At 40.9% G+C, this 21,010-nt stretch overlaps 2 protein-coding genes across 14 annotated transcripts in view; both read left to right on the forward strand.

Moving 5' to 3' along the window:
• The window catches only part of PHF20L1 (PHD finger protein 20 like 1), a 72,122-nt gene extending 62,440 nt beyond the window's left edge, over positions 1–9,682 (forward strand). For 8 of the 13 annotated variants that reach the window (XM_084749154.1, XM_084749163.1, XM_084749160.1 and 5 more), the window contains 3 exons: positions 2,717–3,119; positions 4,256–4,421; positions 6,448–9,682. In XM_084749154.1, coding sequence (XP_084605280.1) covers positions 2,717–3,119; positions 4,256–4,421; positions 6,448–6,590 — 712 coding nt within the window. In that variant the 3' untranslated portion in view covers positions 6,591–9,682. The remainder of the gene's footprint in view (positions 1–2,716; positions 3,120–4,255; positions 4,422–6,447) is intronic. The other 5 variants (XM_084749161.1, XM_084749156.1, XM_084749157.1 and 2 more) reach the window with 1 other exon arrangement.
• Positions 9,683–18,613: 8,931 nt separating this feature from the next.
• Positions 18,614–21,010, forward strand: part of TG (thyroglobulin) — a gene marked incomplete at its 5' end in the record, with an annotated part of 180,634 nt that continues 178,237 nt past the window's right edge. Inside the window, 3 exons of the mRNA XM_084747919.1 lie at positions 18,614–18,680; positions 19,101–19,209; positions 20,197–20,294. Coding sequence (XP_084604045.1) covers positions 18,614–18,680; positions 19,101–19,209; positions 20,197–20,294 — 274 coding nt within the window. The remainder of the gene's footprint in view (positions 18,681–19,100; positions 19,210–20,196; positions 20,295–21,010) is intronic.

A 21,010-nucleotide genomic window follows, 5' to 3' on the forward strand; every position in this document is an offset into this window, starting at 1 on the left:
TTCATTCTGTGATAATGATGTGAGATGAATGTTTTCTTCAGTCAGCATAAGATGGACTCAGAAAGGGTGAGAAGGCAGCAGATTCTGGATCCTTTTTGCTGCTATGCATCATGGTACTTTATAACCTCAGACAGTACTCCCTTAAGGAAAGCCCAGGTCCTTCTAGTAACAAACTGATCTGGATATCTTTGAGGCCTTGTATTCACATTCTTCTAAAGCCAGATCAGAGTTGTTTGAAGAATAAAGGAAAGAGCCTTTTGTGTTATATAAAGTGAATGTTGTGCTCATTCTTCCCAAGGTTTGTCTCCCATGTGCACTCTGAGCCCCTCCCCCATTTCTTTCCTGTGAATCCTGAGTTTGCTGTGCCTTTGACTTGCTCTTCTGCCTACTTGGTTGTCTCAGCCAGGAAGCTTCATTTTACGTGAGACGTTTCTGTGCCCTTGTGTTTCTGTGGCTCTCTTCTTTTGGTTCATTCTACACTCTTCATAGCAGCATTCGCATTAATGAAGCCAGACATTAGCCTCTGTCATGCTGTAATGCCTTCTTGCTGCCCCTCACCAAAGGCCTTGAATCATAGGAATTTTATTGACATACCCTCCTTAGTATGTTGACCAATCTTTCCAGCTATACCAAAGCATAATCTCTAAATGAAATATGCTTTCTTAGAAATCCAGGTTTTTTACAGCTAGTTTCTCTAGAAGATGCCTTTCCATCATTGCCTGCTGGCTGGATTTGAGCCTGCTCTTCTTAGTGCATTGCATGTATAACGAAACTACCATTATTTTTATGTAGGCCTTGGGCCTTGAAGTCCTCCAAAATTAGGATTACAAATGTGTGCCACAGGCCCAGCTCTAGGCATAGGTTTTCAGAGGGTTATGCCACGTCTCCAGATTCCTCAGAGGGCATGGCAGGATTCAGTCCACCAGAGTGTGGAGCCAAAGAACTAGGTTTCTTTGATTGACATTTTTAAGGGATGATTTTCTAGATATTAAATTGCTACAAGTCTAAAAGATAAAAGATTATAAACTAAGAAATTATAAATGGGTATTACTAGAAGAAAACTAACTTGAATTTTATTTAGAAATTATTAATTTGCAACTATCATCAAGCCTATATGACAAGGGTTCTTAACCTGTGGATCACAGGCTATATGGGTCTAACCACCCTTTTCTCACAGGAGTCACCTAAGACTACCAGAAAACACAGATATTTATATTATAATTCATAAAAGTGGCAAAATTACATTTATGAAATAGCAATGCAAATAATCTTATGGTTTGGGTCACCACAACCATGAGTAACTGTATTAAAGGGTCACAGCATTAAAAAAAGTTGAGAACCACCGCTCTAGGGGAGGACTCATACCTTCTGAGTAACCTTGCACTTAATTCTAATGGAACCATGCTCTGTTTATTGGAGAATGTATTGTGCTGCAAAGTTACCTACACATGATCTAGCTTGTATTTAACATGCAACACCCTAAGAAAGCATAGGCAATAGTCAGGGTATATATAATCATCTTTGGAAGACAGTTGTTCAGTAGCTAAAATAAAAATAATTTTTATTCTGCAGTTCCTTATTTTGAAATTGATCTGACTGCAATATTCTAACTTACGTGCAATTTTACAAATTCACACAAATCTATTGGTAGAGAACTGATGGGATAGATTAGACTGTCAATACCATTTAACCATTAAAGTCTAAATAAATAAAATCTGTGTGTATTATTGTGGCAAGATGCCCATTGTGTGCTATTTAGGAAAAAGGAAAAGTATGGTGAGTCCTACTTATATAAAAATAAAAACAAGTATATTCCTCTTAAAACAACAACAACAGCAAAAGACTTATTTATTCTCATGTGTTTGGGTGAGCACCCACATGTATGTATGTATGTATATATGTCAAGAGTGTGCCAGAAGAAGGTACCAAGTTACTGGCAGTTGTGAGCCACCTGATGTGGTGCTGAAAACCAAACCAGCTGGGTCTTTTGGAAGAACAGAAAGTGCTCTTAGCTGCTGAGGCATCTCTCAAGCCCATATTTTCCTATTTTTAATAATTTTGTATGTGTAGAAAAGGCTGCATATATGGCATTTACAATTGCTATAGACTTGCTTTTTTGTGTTTAGTTATAATTTTTTCTCATGAATAGTGATGGCTTTTTGATTGATTAAAGGGTATAAGATATGTTCACATGAAGTTTACATACCATACAGTGAAAAAATTCTATGAAGAAACATATATGTATGTGTACATATATATCAAACAGTGACACTAATAATCAAAGGAATTAAGGTCATTGTCGATTTTCTGAATATTGTTTCTTTAAAGCTGAGAAGACTTAGATTTTGGATAAAATGCTAGAGGAGTCAACTTAAAGGACAACTTTGTCTTTGATCCTGACCTTTTCTCACATGGTTACAAATTACAATTTTTAGCTTGCTGCCATTTTTTCCCCCTGAACTGCTATTTCTTGATTTTTTTTACCAGTTAATCTTTTATTCCTATTGTACACATTAATATTTTACAGAAATAAAAAGATCAAGTATTAACCTGCAATTACATGCCTTCTGAGTCCTTCCAGTGTAGAGACCTAAGTTTTTACACAAATGTGACCAGCGCACAATAATTTCTAGTGTAAAATAACATCTTTTCTGATTCTAAAACATGTTTACACATAATCTTAACACATGCCATTTAACTCTCTTCTTATCTTAAGGAATAAACATCATCCTGACCTTCGTTTCTGGGCTTGTTCTGGGAAGAGGAAAGACCAAGGTCTGGTAGTAGCTGGAGCAGAGAAAAAAGTGGCACATCAGGGCACAGCTGACTCAGAGGGAAAGAAATATGTACAGAACCACAGAGAACCACCTCTGAGAATGGAAGGAACTTACATAACAAGTGAGCACAGCTATCAAAAGCCACAAAACTTTAGTCAGGACTGCCAGTTGCTCACAGACCCCAGAAGCTCAGATGATGATGATGATGAGGATGATGATGATGAGGATGACGACGATGAGGATGATGATGATGCTAGTAGTTGTGAAGAAGACGGGGAGCTCCATGTGGGAGATAAAGGCCATCTTCTGTACTCAGCAAAAGGATGTGGATTGTCAGAGAAGGTAATGGTTCCCATAGAACAAGAAAACAAGCTGATGGAATTAAACACACCTAGCCCTCAGGCTTTGCTAATCCTTAAATACCTGTTTAAACACTTATTTTTTCTTTTCTCCACCACAAAATATTATCCATTTAAACATTGAGTTTTGTAATCTATTCAACTGCTACCCTAAAGTTTTCAGTTTGTACACACACCTGGATGTCTCCAGTAATTAATGAGCTGCATTGTGTATCTGAAAATGAGTATGTGTGGGACCATTTGGGTATATATGGTGTCATAATGTGTCTTCCTTTAACGTGTTTGGAGAAAGCATTGCACTGTAGCATATTTGTCTGCATATCAGTCCCATTATACAGTATCCTGTGTCCTGTTGGGCTTATCGATGAGATTGAAATGAGTTCTCAAGTTTTATTGGTTTTCTACTAGCAAGGCCACTTTAAAAGTAATTTTTAGATATTCTGTCTTTTTTTAAACATCAAATAATAATCACCACAAGTTCATAACTGAATTTGTAAAGCTTGTATTTTATGATACTTGTGGCAAATTATTTTGAAAAATTAATATCCTTCTATGAAAGTAATTAGCTTTGGCAAGTTGAAATCCAGGTTTTATATATGTGTGTTTTAAACGGTTTGCATTCTGAAGTTTTAAAAAATTTCTCCTTCTGTTACCTCATCAGTGTAAACACAACAGTAAAGGCCAATTTGCCACTAACTGGACTTTTAAACCATTCTTTGACAGTTTACTTGATTCCCCCCCCCCCAATCATTGATTTGCTCTCACTCTATTTATGTTACCATTAAAATTGAGAAAGAAAATAGTCCACATAACCTAGTCATTCCAATTATGGAATGGAATTAGTGTTTTTATTTACTTAGGACATTTTACTAAAACCTTCTTCTGTGGTTAACACTTTGGAAGGCATTGAGGAGGGATAACACCAGATAGAATGTGATGGTATGCAGGAACTTTCTCCAAAGACTTTATCAAAGTCAAATTGGCTCTTGCCTACCTATGTAGGATAATGAGTTTTCTGTTTCATTCTCATTTTGAAGTAGCATTTCATCTAGTTCTCTGTGTTTTCTTTTTTTTTTTTTAATTATGTTTTGTTCTATTTTTCCCACTGATCCTTTGGAGAAGAATCCAGCTTCAGGAAATAAAGTGTTTGTTTATAATGATAAAAAGGGCATGGAGGGCCCAGGAGATTCGCATCTTCAGTGGCAGCTAAATCTCCTTACGCACATAGAAAACATACAGAATGAAGTCACCAGCAGAATGGATCTCATAGAAAAAGAAGTGGATGGTAATGTAGCCAAGAGCTCAAGTGTAGCTACTGTTATTGTGTGTGGTGTTGTTATGAGGAAGCTGTTTGGAACTAAGTTGTAGGACCAATCTACAGATACACTTGCCTGCCTGCTGAGCTCTGACTCTTCGTTTACACTGTATTTAGCATATGCAGGGTGTTGTAGGCACATTACAGGATAGCTGGATATTATCCTTAGTAATTGTTTCTTGTCCATTTCGTTTTATTCTTAATATGATATTTATTAAATACTTCCCATATGCCTCGTTCAATATAGAGTATTTGGGGATGTTTGCTAGTTTCTTTTTCTTTCCCAACCCCTTCTCTCCTCTCTTCCTAGCCCCATCCCCACACCCCTCCTTTTATTCCTTCCCTCTCCTTCCTCCCAGAGAAGGGAAGGCCCCCCAAGTGGTACCACTCCAGTTTGCCACCTCAAGTTACAGGAGGATTAAGCACATCCTGTGCTTGCTAGTTTCATTGAAAAGTATTTTCTTTGAAGTCAGCACATTCGTAAACATGTTCATTTCTACTTTGACTAATATTTGTTGAGTAGAATTAAGTCCTACAAGTTAAACAAGTTTACATACACATTTTCAAATTGTTTTTTCTCACAGTTTTATAAATGTTATTATCACATAGAAATTAAAAAATAGGCGGGAAAAATACCCCCATATTATATTTGAGATACTGGAATAAATTGAATCCCTTGATTCTCAATCCTATATGTTTCCTTTGCTTTGACTATTTTGTCCTGACCTGATAGACCACACATTAGTCCTCTCACTGTAAATATTACACTGTGCTAAGGTAGATGTACTGTGCATGTGCTTTTTCTTTTCCTTAAGAGAGAAAATGCATATCTATTTCAGAGACATCTTACATTTGATTTTAATTTGATTGGATAGAGTTAGTTTGTTTTATGTAGATTTTTGAAGAAATGGAAATATAGCCGGGCATGGTGGCGCACGCCTTTAATCCCAGAACTCAGGAGGCAGAGGCAGGTAGATCACTGTAAGTTCAAGGCCATCCTGGTTCTACAAAGCGAGTCTAGGACAGCCAAGGCTACACAGAGAAATCCTTCTCGAAAAACAAAACCCAAAAAGAAAGAAAAAAGAAAATACATATTGACAATTCCATATTTTAAGTAGATTTTTAAAGGAAACAATGAAAATTGAGCATGTAATTGATTAATTGATTTCTACATAGTATTTGAGTTCACTTGCATAAATAGATTTTCTTTAATGTTTTAATAAACTAGTGATCCTGGAAAGGACACTGAGAAACTGCTACAAGTTTTCTTTGTTAATGGAGAAGATGTGGTCTGGGGAGATGGCTCAATGGTAAAACGCTTATTTTGCAAGAAGACCTAATTCCAAATCCCTAGAAGCTAGGGATCTAGAAGCTGAGTGTGGTGGCAGTGATGAGATGGGAAGTGGAGGCAAGCTGATGCCTGGCACTTGCTTGCCAGCCAGCTTAGCTGCTTGGCACCATTTCTGGCCAGTGAGAGGCCTGGTCTCCAATAAAAGGTGGATGGTGTCTAAGGAACACCATCCCATTTGTCTTCTGACAGTCACATGCTGCACATAAACAGATGTGCATAACACAAAGGAGAATATGAAGTAAAAATGATTTGTATCAGAATTAGTAGAAAGTTTGAGTAGCCACAGGAAACTGTTATGTTCTGTTGCATAAGAGAGTGAAGGAGACATACTAATGAAGTGTGTATGTATGTACATGTTGGATGGTAGGGAATGGGGCTGGGTATGTAGTTCAGTGTTTAAACTCCTACTCTGGGTTCAACCCCCAGTATTCCAGGGGGAAAAGTGTATGAGATAGCTGATGAAAATGACCCAGAAGGATTAGGACTATTGTGGTGGAGTGACTAAGTGCATTGGCCTTCTGAAAAGAGGGAAACTCTTTGTTTTAGTCACTATTCCATCCTTCTAATTGATTATCTTCTGACCATTCTTCTCAATGCCATTTAAACATTTTTTGTTTTGTTTTGTTTTTTTCCCCTCCCTTCTAGTTCTGGAAAGCTGGCTGGATTTCACAGGGGAATTGGAGCCACCAGATCCCCTTGCAAGACTGCCCCAACTTAAACGCCACATAAAACAGCTCTTACTTGACATGGGCAAAGTACAACAAATTGCAACTCTTTGTTCTGTATAACAATGGTAAACACTCAGTGACAATGTGTCTTTCTTCAGTTGATTCATTTTTTTTATTATTAAGTGGATAGTAAAAGCTTAATGTTTGGTCATTTACTGATTTTGACATCAATAATATGACATCTTGGAAGGATAATGAAGAGCAACTTTATCAAGGAAGCTAACATTAAAAACGAGTGAGCAAGCTGTAAATGATAATGTCATCTATGCCAAGAATCAATGAGTAGAAGACAAGCTGTACTAAAGGAATGGAACTGGCAGGATTCTAACAGTTGCTTTCATGCAGTTCAAGATACTATAGAGAGAATTATGGTGTGTTTATATAGGTTTTAGAAGAGATACCCATGTTTATAAACCAGCATTTGGCCAAAACCACACTGTTAGGAAATTCAAGTTCTGGAGAGTTCTACAAGTTTGCTCTTAAGAATTGCCTTCTGGCAGTTGGATCCAGCTGCAAAAAAACTAAGGTTATTTAAACTTCTGTAGGATCATGAGTTATTTCTTGGGTGATGAATGTATTTAATCAGAAAACTGACAATGGAAGTCTCACTTTGGGGGAAACAATTGTGGAATTCTAACTTCATTATGAATGTATTTTAAGAAAACCACCAAATAATTGGAATTTATTGCGGGAATTGTGCTCTTTAAAAACAAAGTGGCTTACAGAGGGCCCAATGTGCCAAATGTTGATACTGCTGGAAAGAGGATTTGACTATTGCAGGAATCCTTCCACCCGCCATACGCAGTGCCATTAACCCATGCAAACCTGTACACCACATGTTGTATGTGCTCTGTGTAGGTGAGTGGCAGTATCCAGGCTTCAGCAGACATTTAATCCTGGATACTCTTGGTGTTTGCCTTTTGAGAAAAAAAAAACAAAAAACTATAAACCTCAGCTGGGATGAGGAGTGACAAAAATATCATAATAATCTTTGGCTGTGGATTTTTTTTTTAACTGCTAGTAGTGGAATACTGGAAAAGCTTCATTTCTAAAGACAATTTTTATTTTAAAATATAAATATACACTTAAAAATTAGCTTTGATCACAAATGGACAGAACTATGAAACCAAAGGCAACTAAGTTGCTTACTCAGCTCTTGCTGGATTTTTGAGCCTAGATCCTACTGTCTGCCAGTCCTGGTGTGAGTTGTGTGTGCCCTCCAGTGCTACATGCACAGGAATGCATAAGTGAGTATGCTTGTTTAAAGAGTCAACGTACATATGTACATATAATCAACTCATATTTATATCACACATATCTAGTTTTATTACTATAGACTATACAAATCGGTGGTTAACATAAAATGTTACCTTTTAACAGACTGTTTTTAAAAACTAAAAGTGTATGTATAGGTTTTGAAATTTTTTTAAAAGGGGGAAGAAAAGACTGTTAAGAGGAGGCTATTTGATGACATTACACTTGAATATTTTTTGCCTCATTCTGTTTATCAGTTCCAGCAATCTGTATAAACGCACTTAGAACTGATAGACAGTGAACTTGAATTTATCTTTGATAAGAATACATGCCACTGTAATTCAGATATTATTTAAATTTGCAAAAACACACTGTTCTATATGTAAGGTACTGTATGTAAAACTCTATTAAAACTATTCCACATATCCTAAAACTTCAGCTTGCCTTTTTGCGGCCTTATGTTTTGATGTGAAGATTAAAAGAATGTGCAGAACATTGAGAAATTTTTATTGCCTTTTGAGATTTTTCAACTGACAAATGTGCCAAAGATCACCATACATAAAATGTAGTCCTCTGTATTTACTTGTGATACCTAAACTTTGTTAAAGATCCTACTGATGAAAGCTTTAGCAGAAGTCATTGTGGGATAGTTGCTTAAGTTTGCATATTAAAGTAAAAATTAGTGCCTATAACCCATGTGTGGAGTAAATTTACTAATGTGTGTCTTTCAAGATTGATACTATATTGTTGATTTGTTTTTTAAAATGGTGGCTCTAAGATTCCCCATCATGACTGAACCCTAGACATTGATCTATGTTGTCTTTTCAGAAATGGAGCCAGTAATGGTCTTAGGCTGTAGGTAGTGCTGTTGCCTTGATTCTTGTCAAATACGCAGATGCGCTCTTCATTCAGTGATACTCAGCTTCTCAGTTCTGGTGACCATGGTGAAAGTGATGCACAATGTTGTAGTACAGACCCTGTGCCCCAACACAGTCATAAGTGTGTCAAATATGGAATGCCAACTGGACTCATGTGGCAGGGACACTGTCAAAATGCAGGATCACTAAAAATGCAGTGTACAACATCTTCAAGCTGCGTGTTTAAATTGTACACAAAACAGTAGTAAAGTTCATGTTTAGACTTAAGTCTCATGCCAAGAATGTGTTAAAATAAAATATAACAATTCCAGCATCTAAGAACACTAAATCTAAAAGATTTTTCTTCTTAAGGATTTCCAGTAATGAACACTAAACCTGGATCTTAATATTTGATCAATTATTGGCAGCTGACAAATTGAGTGCTTCATTGATGGAGTGTTAAATGTTCTGCTGTGCTTATTTGTCAATGAATGAGAAAGCTTATTCTTAAATCTAGATCTTTAGAGAATATATCAGATTATATGCATATATTCAGTTACTGTAGAGCCTACCAACAATTGGTTGAGGCCTGTTTGCAGCTAGAGGGCAGAACTTTTCTTTGAGAGAATGAAGTAACTTTAGAGAAGCAAATCTATTGTGAGATGCGTCAGGTAAGGTTTGTTTTTTCCTTTTAGTCCTACCTAAAATCATTGTATTGAAATGTAAGCAGTGAGCTGGAGAGGGTAGTTTCTTCAAAGGTAATGTTTCATTTCCAGACAGAAGAGAATGAGCCTTGGTGGAGGCATTCCTCCTCATAATTCTGGCAAATATAAATTGTACGTCCTTGTGGTTGTCTGTGGTTCCACTGACTGTTGAAGTAAAGTGTTTTCTCCGTAAAGGGACTTGTTATTCTTAGGCTTTCAGGTAAATTCCCTGTTCTTCAGTTGTTTCACCTCAATGTTCATACTAAAATATGCATATTTCACATGTTCAAACTGAAGCGTAATTCTTCCTCACCAATAAACTGAATCTGCTACCATTGTCACTGTCTTGGTTAATAATATCCTTTCAGTTTACACTTAACATGCAGAGTCAGCATTTAATAGTCATTTCATCACCACATGTAGTGATTCCTCAAAACAATGATGCTGTCTTCCTCAGGTCTGTTCAGAGCCTGTTGTAAGAAAGGTCTTGGAGGTATGAGGCAGTTTTGCTTGCCTTTTTCATTCTAGCTTTGTTTTCGTTTTGAGTCTTCAAAACTGTCGCTGCCAGACTAGAGAATTTCACTTAATAAGCACCTGCTTCATGCCAGGCATTATAATGTATCCTACAGTATCTAAATTAGAACAATCATTTTCTAAATACGCATGGTGAGGTTTACACATACATCCAGATGTATCCTGGATAAGAAGTGGGTTTTCATGCTCTGTGTAGCATGTGTTCCTTGACTATTCTCATCATTGCAGTTTTCTACTCTGACACCTCATTGGAACAATTCAGAGTCTGTTGGGTCTGTGTGATGGGGAACATGTGCAAGCTGACCTAGCCTTTTCTTGGGTTCATGACAACAGAGTCTGACTCTTAGGACTGTGGTTCTCTCTCTGACCTTCATATCACTTCCTTGTGTGAAAGATCTTCGCTTGTTCGTATTTCTATAAATCTAAACACTCTGTCTTGAGAATCTCTTCCTAAACAAGAAGTAACTCATTTCCAAAGTCACCTGTACAGTATCAAGCTTGAGAGAAATTCTATCACTTAGTAATAACTTGCTATACTGAACCAGGCACAGATTGTGTAATGCAAGATTCCTGGCAGTTCACTAGCAGTGTGAGCTTTGGTTTGCTTGTCTGTAAAGGAGGATATAGCTAATTTGAAAGATTGCTTTGAAAGCTAAACTACCAAGAAATGTATGAAGTGAATTGGAAACCTGAGGTCAGTTAACATGGTTAGAGCTGGTTAAGAATAAGATCATACCCTACAGGCTAATGGAGGCAGATCTATTTTCTAGTGAGAGCCCAACCAAAGAGACAAGAGAAAGGAAGCTAATTAGAGTTAAGGGTAGTGGGGCAGGGAAAATATTCTCTTAAATTTGACTAGAACCTCCAGGAAAAAAATTAAAGCATTGTACTTTCTAGCGTCTGTAGAGCCCAAGACAAAACTTCTAAGTGTACTTAGCTAATTAGAAATAAAATATGAACAAGTCAGTAGCAGCAGAGAGGTGAAGGGAATGGAAGAGGGAGGGAGGAAGCGAATAAGCAGAGTTGAGGTCACTGCTACGAGCAAGGGGGCTTTGATTCTGCCCTTTTAAATTTATCCTAAATGCAGTGTGTAATTTCTAACTTGTAAATATTGATATTATATATATATATGATCACTGAGACTATTTTAAAATGTGCACAATTGAATCTGATGCATCTTGTTCCTTACCAATATTTTTTAAAGGACATGCACAGAACTTTGAGGTGACATGACAGTCTGGAAGTTGCCTGCATGTGTCTTTGTGAAGAGTCAGAATAAGAAAAATAAAATGGGTGCTATCCAATAGAGAACTTTGGAAGTCCGTGAAGGTGATGATAGATCAGTTTAAAGTATGTAGAAAAAGATGGGCAACGTGCTGAGGAGAAGTAAATTAAGTATCCAGTATCATTACTCCCTGGTATAGGGAGGGGAAGCAGACGCCTCAACAGAAAGGTGATGCTGGTGAAAAGAGATTCCTACCCTTAAGACACATTTACAGCCTTTAGAAGCCTTAAATCCAGTTGCAGGTTTTGATGAGACAGTAAATACTCTTCTAGTCAGATGAGCAGTGGCAAGAAATCCCGTTTTATCTCTAGTGGATGCCATCTTGAGAACATGTTTAACATTGAGCTATTTAGGTACCTGAAAATGGTATGATCACTGGTCAGCCTGAATTTAACTTGCTACAATCCCAAGGTAAAGGACAAACTCAGAAGGTCTTTGTGGAGAGTGTTAGCAAGCTGAAAAGCATAGATGACAGGAAGGCCTGCTCAGACCATGACCTACACACAGAAAGGTAGCCATGCTTTGATGGCTGGGAGCAAATGTCCCTAGAGATCGATAACCCTGAGTCTAAGACTGGTGGAAATCAACCTCTGAAACCAAGTACTACCCTGAACTGCTGAAATCTCCAGAGCTTTGAAGATCCAGAAGAATTAATGTCAGGGTGACTAACTAGTTTAAAGTCCCCAACTCAAGTCTCTGCCTCCTGTGAAGACCCAACACAGTACTTGTTACCCACATCCACTTTGTAACAGATTGATTAGTTCTTAGAGATTTTAAAGGTGCGAAGACAGTTCTGGGGCATCTATTAATCTACCATGGTAGCTCCCCTCACACACAAATAAAGGAAGCTACTTTAGTGTTCATGGCTCTGGTGGACTTCAGTCTTGAAGTACAGAGTTAATAACTTCAACTGGCCTTTTCTTATCCTGCCTTTGGTTCTAGAGAACTTAGAAGCCACTCCAACACTTCTTCCCTTTTTTCTTTAATAGTGTCAGGGGTTGGCTCTCTTTTATTTTCAACATTTTAGTTTTTTTTAATTTCTTTGCTAAGTTTCTCATCCAGTTTGCTTTTTCACTCTATGTTGGTGACTTTTAGGTGCTGGATTCAAATCATCTTATTTGTATGATTTTTGAGGACATTGATCACTTAAGAGAAAGCTTCTGAAGTCTGTATCTGGTATTTTACCCATTTCAGTATTTGAGTTTAGTAGTATTTAACCTTTTGGAATTGTGTTACCCTATTTTTTCATGTTTACATAATAGGCTTTATGCATTTGCTGTTAGAACATTATAATAAAGATGTCAAAAGTACAACAAAACAATACTTAAAGCCTCCTCCTAAAGGACTGCTACTCATAGTACTTGAAGGTACTATGCAAGATGCCAAAAGAGGAAAATAATAAGTAGTCCTACCCAGCTGTGATGGTCATGAACCACAACAATGACCAGCACAGTAAGATATCCTTAAACATACCCTCGTGGCACTTATAGCTTGGCAGTAGCTGACAACCATATATTTAGACTTCAGACCACTCAACAGGAAGTAAATAATGCCTGGTACTACTGCCATCTATGTGGCTAGTGAGATCATGAATCTTAAAGGAGAATGTAGCACTGTCACTTTCCTATGCCATTATAATTCCTAACCCTAACTGAACTCTTAATACTTATACTTACAGATTTTTTTCCAGCAGAGAGATGCCATTATAGAAAGCAACTGGTCAAAATGCAGAGAATAGCTGAAAACAAGGTGTCCAATTACAGTTGGTAAATCTACAAAACAATATCTGTCTACAAATCCAGCCCTAAAGAAGATACTAGAAGAAAAACTCCACCCTAAAAACTCAAGGAAATGAAGGAATAAGTAATCCCAAACCAGCACATCACACACACACACACACACACACACACACACCACCACCACCACCACCACCACCACCACCACAACCACCAGCACCACCACCCCATCACACAACAACAAAAATGCACTTAAAGTATGAAGCCTGACAACCTGAGATCTCTCAGACCCACGTGGTGGAAGGGGAAACCAATTCCCCAAAGTTGTTACCTGACTTACACATGGACACTGTGGCATGTGCACCCACACATGTATGCATAAATAGATAAATAAATGTAAATAGGAATAAACAAAGTCTTAAAATGGATATTTTAAGACATTAAAAACAAAATTAAGTCACTAGAGAAATGAAAGATGTCCCTTACTTAAGGATTGGCTGAAATGATGATGATGGTGATGATGATGATAGTGATGATGATGATGATGATGGTGATGATAATATAGAAGAGCTATAATACCAAATGTGATCTTCAGACTCAATACAACCCCCATCAAAATCTAGATGACATTCTTCACAGAAATAGAACACTTAATCCAAAATACATAGGGAAACATTAAAAAGTCCCCAATGGCCAAGGTAAACAATTTTGAAGTTATTATAATACCTAATTTCAAATTATAGAGCTGTCATAAGCAAAACACTACAGTAGTGGCACAGAAATAGACATATAGATTAATGGAATAAGAGAGAGGACCCGGAACTAAAACCACAGCTGTCACCACCAAGAGCACAAAACTGTACCCTCTTCATGAAAAACAAAAACAAAACAAAACAACAAACGGTTCTTGGAAACTATATATCCATATGTAAATAAACAAAGGTGTGTATTGCTTACCCTACTGAGGAAATATGGAGAGCTAGACTCTTCCCCCATCTCTCTCTGCTTTCATAAGACAGGGATTCTCTGTATAAAACGTCCCTGGACATCCTGGAAACACTTTGTAGACCAGACTGGCCTCAAACTAAAAGAGAGCTGCCTGCCTCTGCCTCCAGAGTGCTGGGATTAAAGGCATGTGCCATCACTACCCAGCTCATATTTCCTTTTTTTTTTTTCTTTCTTTTTTATTTTATTTTATTTTATTTGTATATGTGATGCTGAAGCGAGTGCTCTTATTTTAAATATAAGCATTTAAAGCTATAACTTCCAACATTGAGTAGGATATATGCAAATGTAGATATATATAACTCTAGGCTTCACATATGAGAGAAAACATACTGTATTTATATTTGTGAGTCTGGCTTATTTTGCTTAACATAACGATTTCCAGTTGTGTTTTTCTTAAGATGTTCTGTTTTCCTTATGATAACCATGTTGACTGGGGTAAGAAAAAATCCCAGCTTATTTTAAAATTCATTTTCTTTAGTGGCTAAGGATTCTGAACACCTTTTTTTCAAATATTTATTGGTCATTTCTATTTCATCTTTTGAGAACTGTTATACTCAATTCTCCAGAGGTTTGGTGTTTAGTTTTTATGGGTTTAAAAAATAGATTCTGAGTACTGTTCTCCTGTCAAATGAATCGTTGGCAAGAGTCTTTTATCATCCTGTCTCTGCTGATTTTTCTTTTTCTGTACAGAAGCTTTTTCATTTCATACACCCCCAAGTTCTGAGATTGTTTCCTGTGATACATAGGGTCCTATGTGCCCTGAGAGCAAGCCCCACTCATCAAAGTCTCCAACTTGTTATTTGGTTTTGTTTTTTGTCCTTTTTTTTTTTTTTTTTTTTTTTTTTTTTTTTTTTTTTTTGGTTTGGTTTGGTTTGGTTTTTGGTTTTTCAAGACAGGGTTTCTCTGTGTGCCCTTGGCTGTCCTGGACTCACTTTGTAGACCAGGCTGGCCTTGAGCTCACAGAAATCCACCTCCCACTGCCTCCCGAGTGCTGGGATTAAAGGTGTGTGCCACCACGCTGGGGCCCAAAGTCTCCCAACTTGTAAACAGAGAAACTCATTTGAAAGGAGAGAACCTGAACTGAACTGAGAAAATAACTTTTCAGTGTCGTCCACAGTTTAAGCCACTCTTAGAAGGGATTAGAAAAAACGCTTCTACTCCATCTTTATGAATATATAAATTAAGTGTGGAACAACCTCCTTGTGAGTCCCACAATAAGGAGAGTAGGGACTACTACTGACATGGACTCTCACACCCCCAATGCTGATCACTTCCCCCTGGCAGGGTGGCCATTCCAGGCCATAGGGGAAGAGGATACAGGTAGTACAGAGGAAACGATATGCTGAGGTCAGGTGTTAGGGGAAGAGGGCTCCCCTTTCTGAGGACTAGGAGAGGGAGGTAGAGGGGATCAAGGAAGGAGGGTAGGATCTGGAGGCATTGAGGGAGGGGCTGGAAACAGGAGGTAAAGAAGTCAAAACTGCAGAACAAGCAGGTAACTGATAGTGCTAATCCTACTACATGGGAATAGCTCTGAGACTGGCTGAGAGGAAGGATATAATTTTGAGTTACAGGTTGGTGTGTGGGTAAAAGCTGTCCTTAGAGGGAACTTAGGGCCCAGCAATACCAATACTGTGGGAGATCAAAGTAGGAAAGAGAGGCCTAGTAAGTGTTCCCAATGAGGGTCACAGGCATTGATGGATTCAGAAGTGAAGGTGTGTGAGGCTCCATTCGTAATACCTCCCTGTGTACCCCAAGGACTGTGTTTTCCTCACATCTTCAGCATGTCTATTTCTGCACAGAGGCCCTGTTAGGGAAAGGAGACAAAGGAGAAAGCTAAGCTGTTGCATTCAGAACCAAGGAATGCCTGTGCCAATGAGGAAGAGCCCTCCACCAGAGTGATGGAGGACCTAGCCAGACAGAAGCCTTGTTCTGAGTCTGTGGAGAAAACCACAGAAAAGGTGAGGAGCTGAGTCATTATGAGTAGACAGCTCCATGTGGGGGAGACTGAAGGTCCTGCTCCGCTCTGCTGCCTGGGTAGAGAGAAGCCCTCTTCTGGTGGGGCAGGGCTGCTCTGGTGTGGTCTGAAGCTCACACAGCTCTCCTGAATACTGAGCTCACACTACCCACTTCAGTGGTCTCTCAAGTGAGTCTGGGCATAGAGTACCTGTGTCTGTCTCCCAGAGCCCTCTTCATCCTGCTTCACAGGCCATGCCCAAAGGTCCTAGAGTGCCATACCCAGTGGAGCAAAGACACCCCAGCTGGCAAGGACCAGGCCCTGTCACCCACACTCCATTGCTTCGGAGAGCCAGAGCCAGGCACAGTGACTAAGCACTCATCCTGTCTTGACTAACCTGGAGTATGGTGAGAAGCAGGAGGAGAAGTGAGTCTGTGACAAATCTCTTTGCTACCACATTTGACTTCCTAACACACATCTGCTTGGAAAAGTCTGCAAACAGAAAGAGACTGGACTGCAAAGTGGTGTGGTGCTCTAGCAGGGAGGGTGCTGATGACATCCAGAGCAAGGGGTCACCAGGGCCCTTACAGCATGGACAGCAGGCGCTGGGCACAGGAAGATCTTTCTTCTGAGTGTCTTTCAGGATGATCTCCCTCCAACTTTCCAGAGTGACTTAGGTTTCCTGACCCCAGGAGAGTGAGTTTCCATGCCCGGCGGCGAGCATTGAATTTTCTGACATTTTCTAGGACTGTCCCTGCAGCTGATGAAGGAGATACCATAAGCTCCAGGCAAGAGCTCTTCTGCCTGCTGAGCTATAGCTGTGAGGATCCAGAGATGAAGAAAGGGGAGGGTGCAGGGACCAATGCCTGCTGGGATTTGAAGGATGTCCATTGTGAAGACTAGGGAAGATCTCAGGCTGTCAATCACAACTAAACCATCGGTGTGGGAAGCATATGAACTAGAACAGTCTGTGAAATGCCCAGGGAAAGGGGACCTGAGCTCTGGGGAGAAGCCTAGATGGAAGCTAGGGAGTGGTGGGAAACCCTGAAAGTGAAGTTGCCTGGGAAAGCGGTATGAGCAGGGTTTCTTGCCTGTCTTAATCCCACACTCAGTTTGTCTCATGAACAGGGGGTGATCTGTGAACCCCAAATCCAAATTCCTATGTTGAGCCTTCTGTCAGTATGACTGTTATTTAGAGACAGGGGTCTAAACTAAAATAAGACTCTTTAAGGTAGCAACCTAACGTGGCTGTGTGTTCAGGAGGAAAGACTGTGACCCGGATACACAGAAGGGAAACACCACATGAAGACATGGACTAGCTGGCGACCCGTAAGGTACAGCGTGGAGCCTCAGAAACCAACCCTGGCACCTTTGTTTCAGTCTTCCAGCCCCCCAGAACTCTGAGAAGAAACTTGTTGATTGTGTAAGCTGCTACTCCCACGATAGATGCACTGTGATGGCAGCCCAAGACAGCTAACACAGTTGTGAACATTAGGTACTCATGTCCAAGACTGTGAAAGCCAAAGTTAACCTGCATGGTCTCTGCAGCACACACACACCCCTCCACTCTAATATCCAGTACACAGAGGGAGCCCTTGGTGCCCGCCCAGTGGGAGACATGCCCTCTACCCACAACTCTCCTTCCTCTTTCAAGGACACCCGCTGCTCTTCAGATTCTGCTATTCTCCTCCACTCCACCCATGAGAAGTCATTCTGCCCTCTCTCCTGCTGGGCTGTTCTGTGTAGTTGTCATCACCAGTCACAATGATGCCCTTTGCACATCAAGAAGATAATGACAACAATGCTGATGCCACAGGTGGGCCACCTTCCTCAATTCTTGATTTGCTCTCTTGAAGAGACCCTGTGGACAGGCCGGCATGCACGGCCACTGTCTGCTCAGCTTCATTTCTAAGGACGTTGTAGCTTGGGAATATGGCTCATTTTCATAGGTTACAGAAGGGCAGCTGGGAAGGAAGGGAGCTAATCTTAAGAAAACGTGTGGGGACATGCGGGCCTTACTGTGAGAGAACACCACTTCCTGCCTCTGCTAGCTTAGCAGGGCTTGGTCCACAGAAAAGAGGAGCCTGAGTAAGGTGCATATGTATGCATGTGTGCCCATGCATGTGAGAGGAGGTATGTGAGGTATACTTGGTTTCCTTCAGTTCAGTTCAGTTCTCATGTTTACTATTAATGAGGCAGACTTTTTCTGTTTTGTTTTCTGCCATGCTTCATTTTCTAGAGTAGTGCCTATGGATGTTGGGCTCTAATACAATATTGTAGGAAGGAAGGAAGGAGGAAAGGAGGGAAATGAGGGAGGATGGGAGGAAGAATGGAGGGAAAGAAGGAAAGAAAGAAAGGAAGAAAGGAAAGAAGGAAGAAGAGAGGAGGCGGCAGTGAGAGAATCAGGAGGAAAAGAGGAGGCATTTTATCTTTCATGGAGGTAAAATCCAATTCTCTCACTCAAAGGGTACAGAATCCTGGCATTTCCCTGTGAAGAGGAATTTCAATATCGTTCTCCCATTTCTTGTCCCCACATCCTGGAGTGGTCACCCTACTGAGCACTCGAGTATTCTTAGGGGGAGCAGACTCACGTAGAAGGAGTTCCTGTGACTGGCAGAGAAAACAAGGTGAGCCACTGCCTCGTCAAGTGTACTTGAACATGACAGCAGCCCTTGCACTGTGCTATAAAGGCTCCCTTACGAGGAGACTCAGGTGGGACTCTCACCCCTTCATCCCAGGAGCAGGGGGAAGATGGCCCTGGTCTTGTGGGTCTTTACTTTGTTGATCTCAGTCTGCCTGGTGGCAGCCAACATCTTTGGTAAGTTCGAAGGCTGAGGCCATGGTTCGAAAAGGGGGTTTTCAGGCATGGGGCTCAGCCAGGCTCTGGCCAAGGCCTTTGAGCATGCTGGATCTCATCTAAGCAGAGGCTAGATATTTGCTCTTTACTGTTCAGATGAAAGCGTCCCAGAGAGATGATCTGTATGCAGAGAGGTGCCTAAGATCCCAGAGCTAGAAACTGGTGGAGTAGTGATAAAGAAACTGGGAGAATGGAGATTCCCCCCCTCCCACCCCCAGGAGAGTGCAGATGACTAAATGTACTAATCATGTACTAGAGATGCTATTAAGGGCCGTCTGTAAGACTGGGAAGGTAAAGGCCGTGTCTCTGCATCTGAAGGCCTGTCTTTGGGGGTGGAGACCGGGCTTGCACCCTTCTCATGTGTTGCTTCCCTTCACGCAGAATACCAGGTAGACTCACAACCGCTCCGTCCCTGTGAGCTGCAGAGGGAGAAGGCCTTTCTGAGGCAGGCTGACTATGTTCCACAGTGCTCCGAAGATGGAAGCTTCCAGTAAGACTGGCTTTAGAAGGAGCTCCAGGGCCCTAAAACACCTTGAAGAACCTTTCACATCTTGTCCCTGTGATCCCCAGTTGTGTCCACCCAGTTCCTCAGGTCCCTGAGCTACATTGTCCTTTGGGGGGGCTCCTTCTCTGTCCTCATGTACAGACAGTTCGTCACTGCTGACAGCTCCTCAGGTCTTGCTGAAGCTTTATCTCAACTGATTTAAAACATAGTTTGTAAGGTCTTTTTGTAAAGTCCAAATAGAGGTGACAGTGCTCCTAGGCACCCACCCAACCCGCCAGTTTCCTGGCAGGGCAAAGCAGGAAGTGCCTGTTCCTTGGCCCCATTTTCATAGATTCTCTGGGCTTCCTGGCTACTTCTCTCCAGGGAGCTCTGCTTTGAAAGTGGCTCTTTTGCAGGTGCCCTGACACATCTTGAGTCCTGGCACTGTGTTTGTCCAGGTTGAGTGAGGTTATGGTCTAACTTTCTCTTTCCTATGGAGCAAGACTCCTTATCCCCCTCTACTGTGCAGTCACAGGCAGAATCCTCACCTCCGACTTTGGGGATACCCTCCCTGCTCCTGTCACTTACACAAGCTTCCCATAGGCACAACCACTGGCCAACTCTAGTCAGGTCCTCTGGGAATTCAGGGTCATGAGGGAGGGGTTAAGGAGTATACCTCTGCGGTTTTATTTTCTTTTGTTTGTTGTTTGTTTTGTTTTGCCAGTCTTGTACATATTTCTTTCTGAAATTTCAGCCCTGCCTTGTCCCTAGGAAGATCCACATATGCTCTCCTCTCTACCCACTGCATTCTACCCCAGGCCACCCTGTGACTCTCGGTGTAATCTCCCCTACCCTAGGAACACACCCCATGGCTTTGTTTGATCAGAACTTTGGCTTGCCTGTGTGACTTGCTAGCCCCTGGTCTCACTGAGCTGGAAGCAGAATGTGGCTTCAGGAAGCCTTTCTGGTGTCACATGGGATTTCTCTTTTCAGGACAATCCAATGTCAAAATGATGGCCAATTCTGTTGGTGTGTGGATGCTGACGGCAGCGAAGTACCTGGGAGCAGGCAGCTGGGGAGGCCAACAGCTTGTAAGTCACACAGGGGCACCCAGCGGGGCAGGGGCCCTTACACTGGGTCACGTCACATCTAGGGGCAAGGACTAGGCTTAAAGAAGTGAAGTGGGCAAGTCTGGATCCTCATCATTGCATATGCAGAAGATCCAATTTCCTAAGGACTCCTACTAAAGTCATATGAGACACTCAACCATAGCCAGTAGCTAGCTAGCAAGGGCTTCCCATGAGGCAGCCAGCATTGCCCTGTACTGAGTCGATTATGACCAGCAGACATAGAAGGGTTACAAGCCAGGTTTTATGGTGTCAGCAAATTTTTATCCAATGGTGAAGGCAAGGCTTAAAGCGAAGCTCTTTTCCAGTGGGTAAATGATGATTCTGAGTGTCTGGTTTTATGTGGACAGCATGTCTGGTTTGGGGATCCTGATGGCCCGTCACACTCTCTGACATCATGACCTTAACCAAAGTCACCTGTTTTCTCTGATCTACACACATCCAAGCCAAATCTGCAAAATGAACGGAAACCCCGCCTCAACCAATGTGTTGGTTTGCAACGTGATAAGCCTGGTGCATAGTAGCTATCCACAAACCTGGTGCATAGCGGCTATCCACAGGGGCAAACAGGAAGTGGCTTACCTCCGTGTCCGGGGGGAGGTGGCTGTCTTTTCACTTGCAGTTAGGGAGAGAAATGTAGAGTAATGAAGCAGTTTTTCAGGCAATACAGGCAACCCTCA

The sequence above is a fragment of the Acomys minous genome, assembly GCF_964271855.1.
Source record: "Acomys minous genome assembly, chromosome: 12".
Taxonomy (NCBI): Eukaryota; Metazoa; Chordata; class Mammalia; order Rodentia; family Muridae; genus Acomys; species Acomys minous.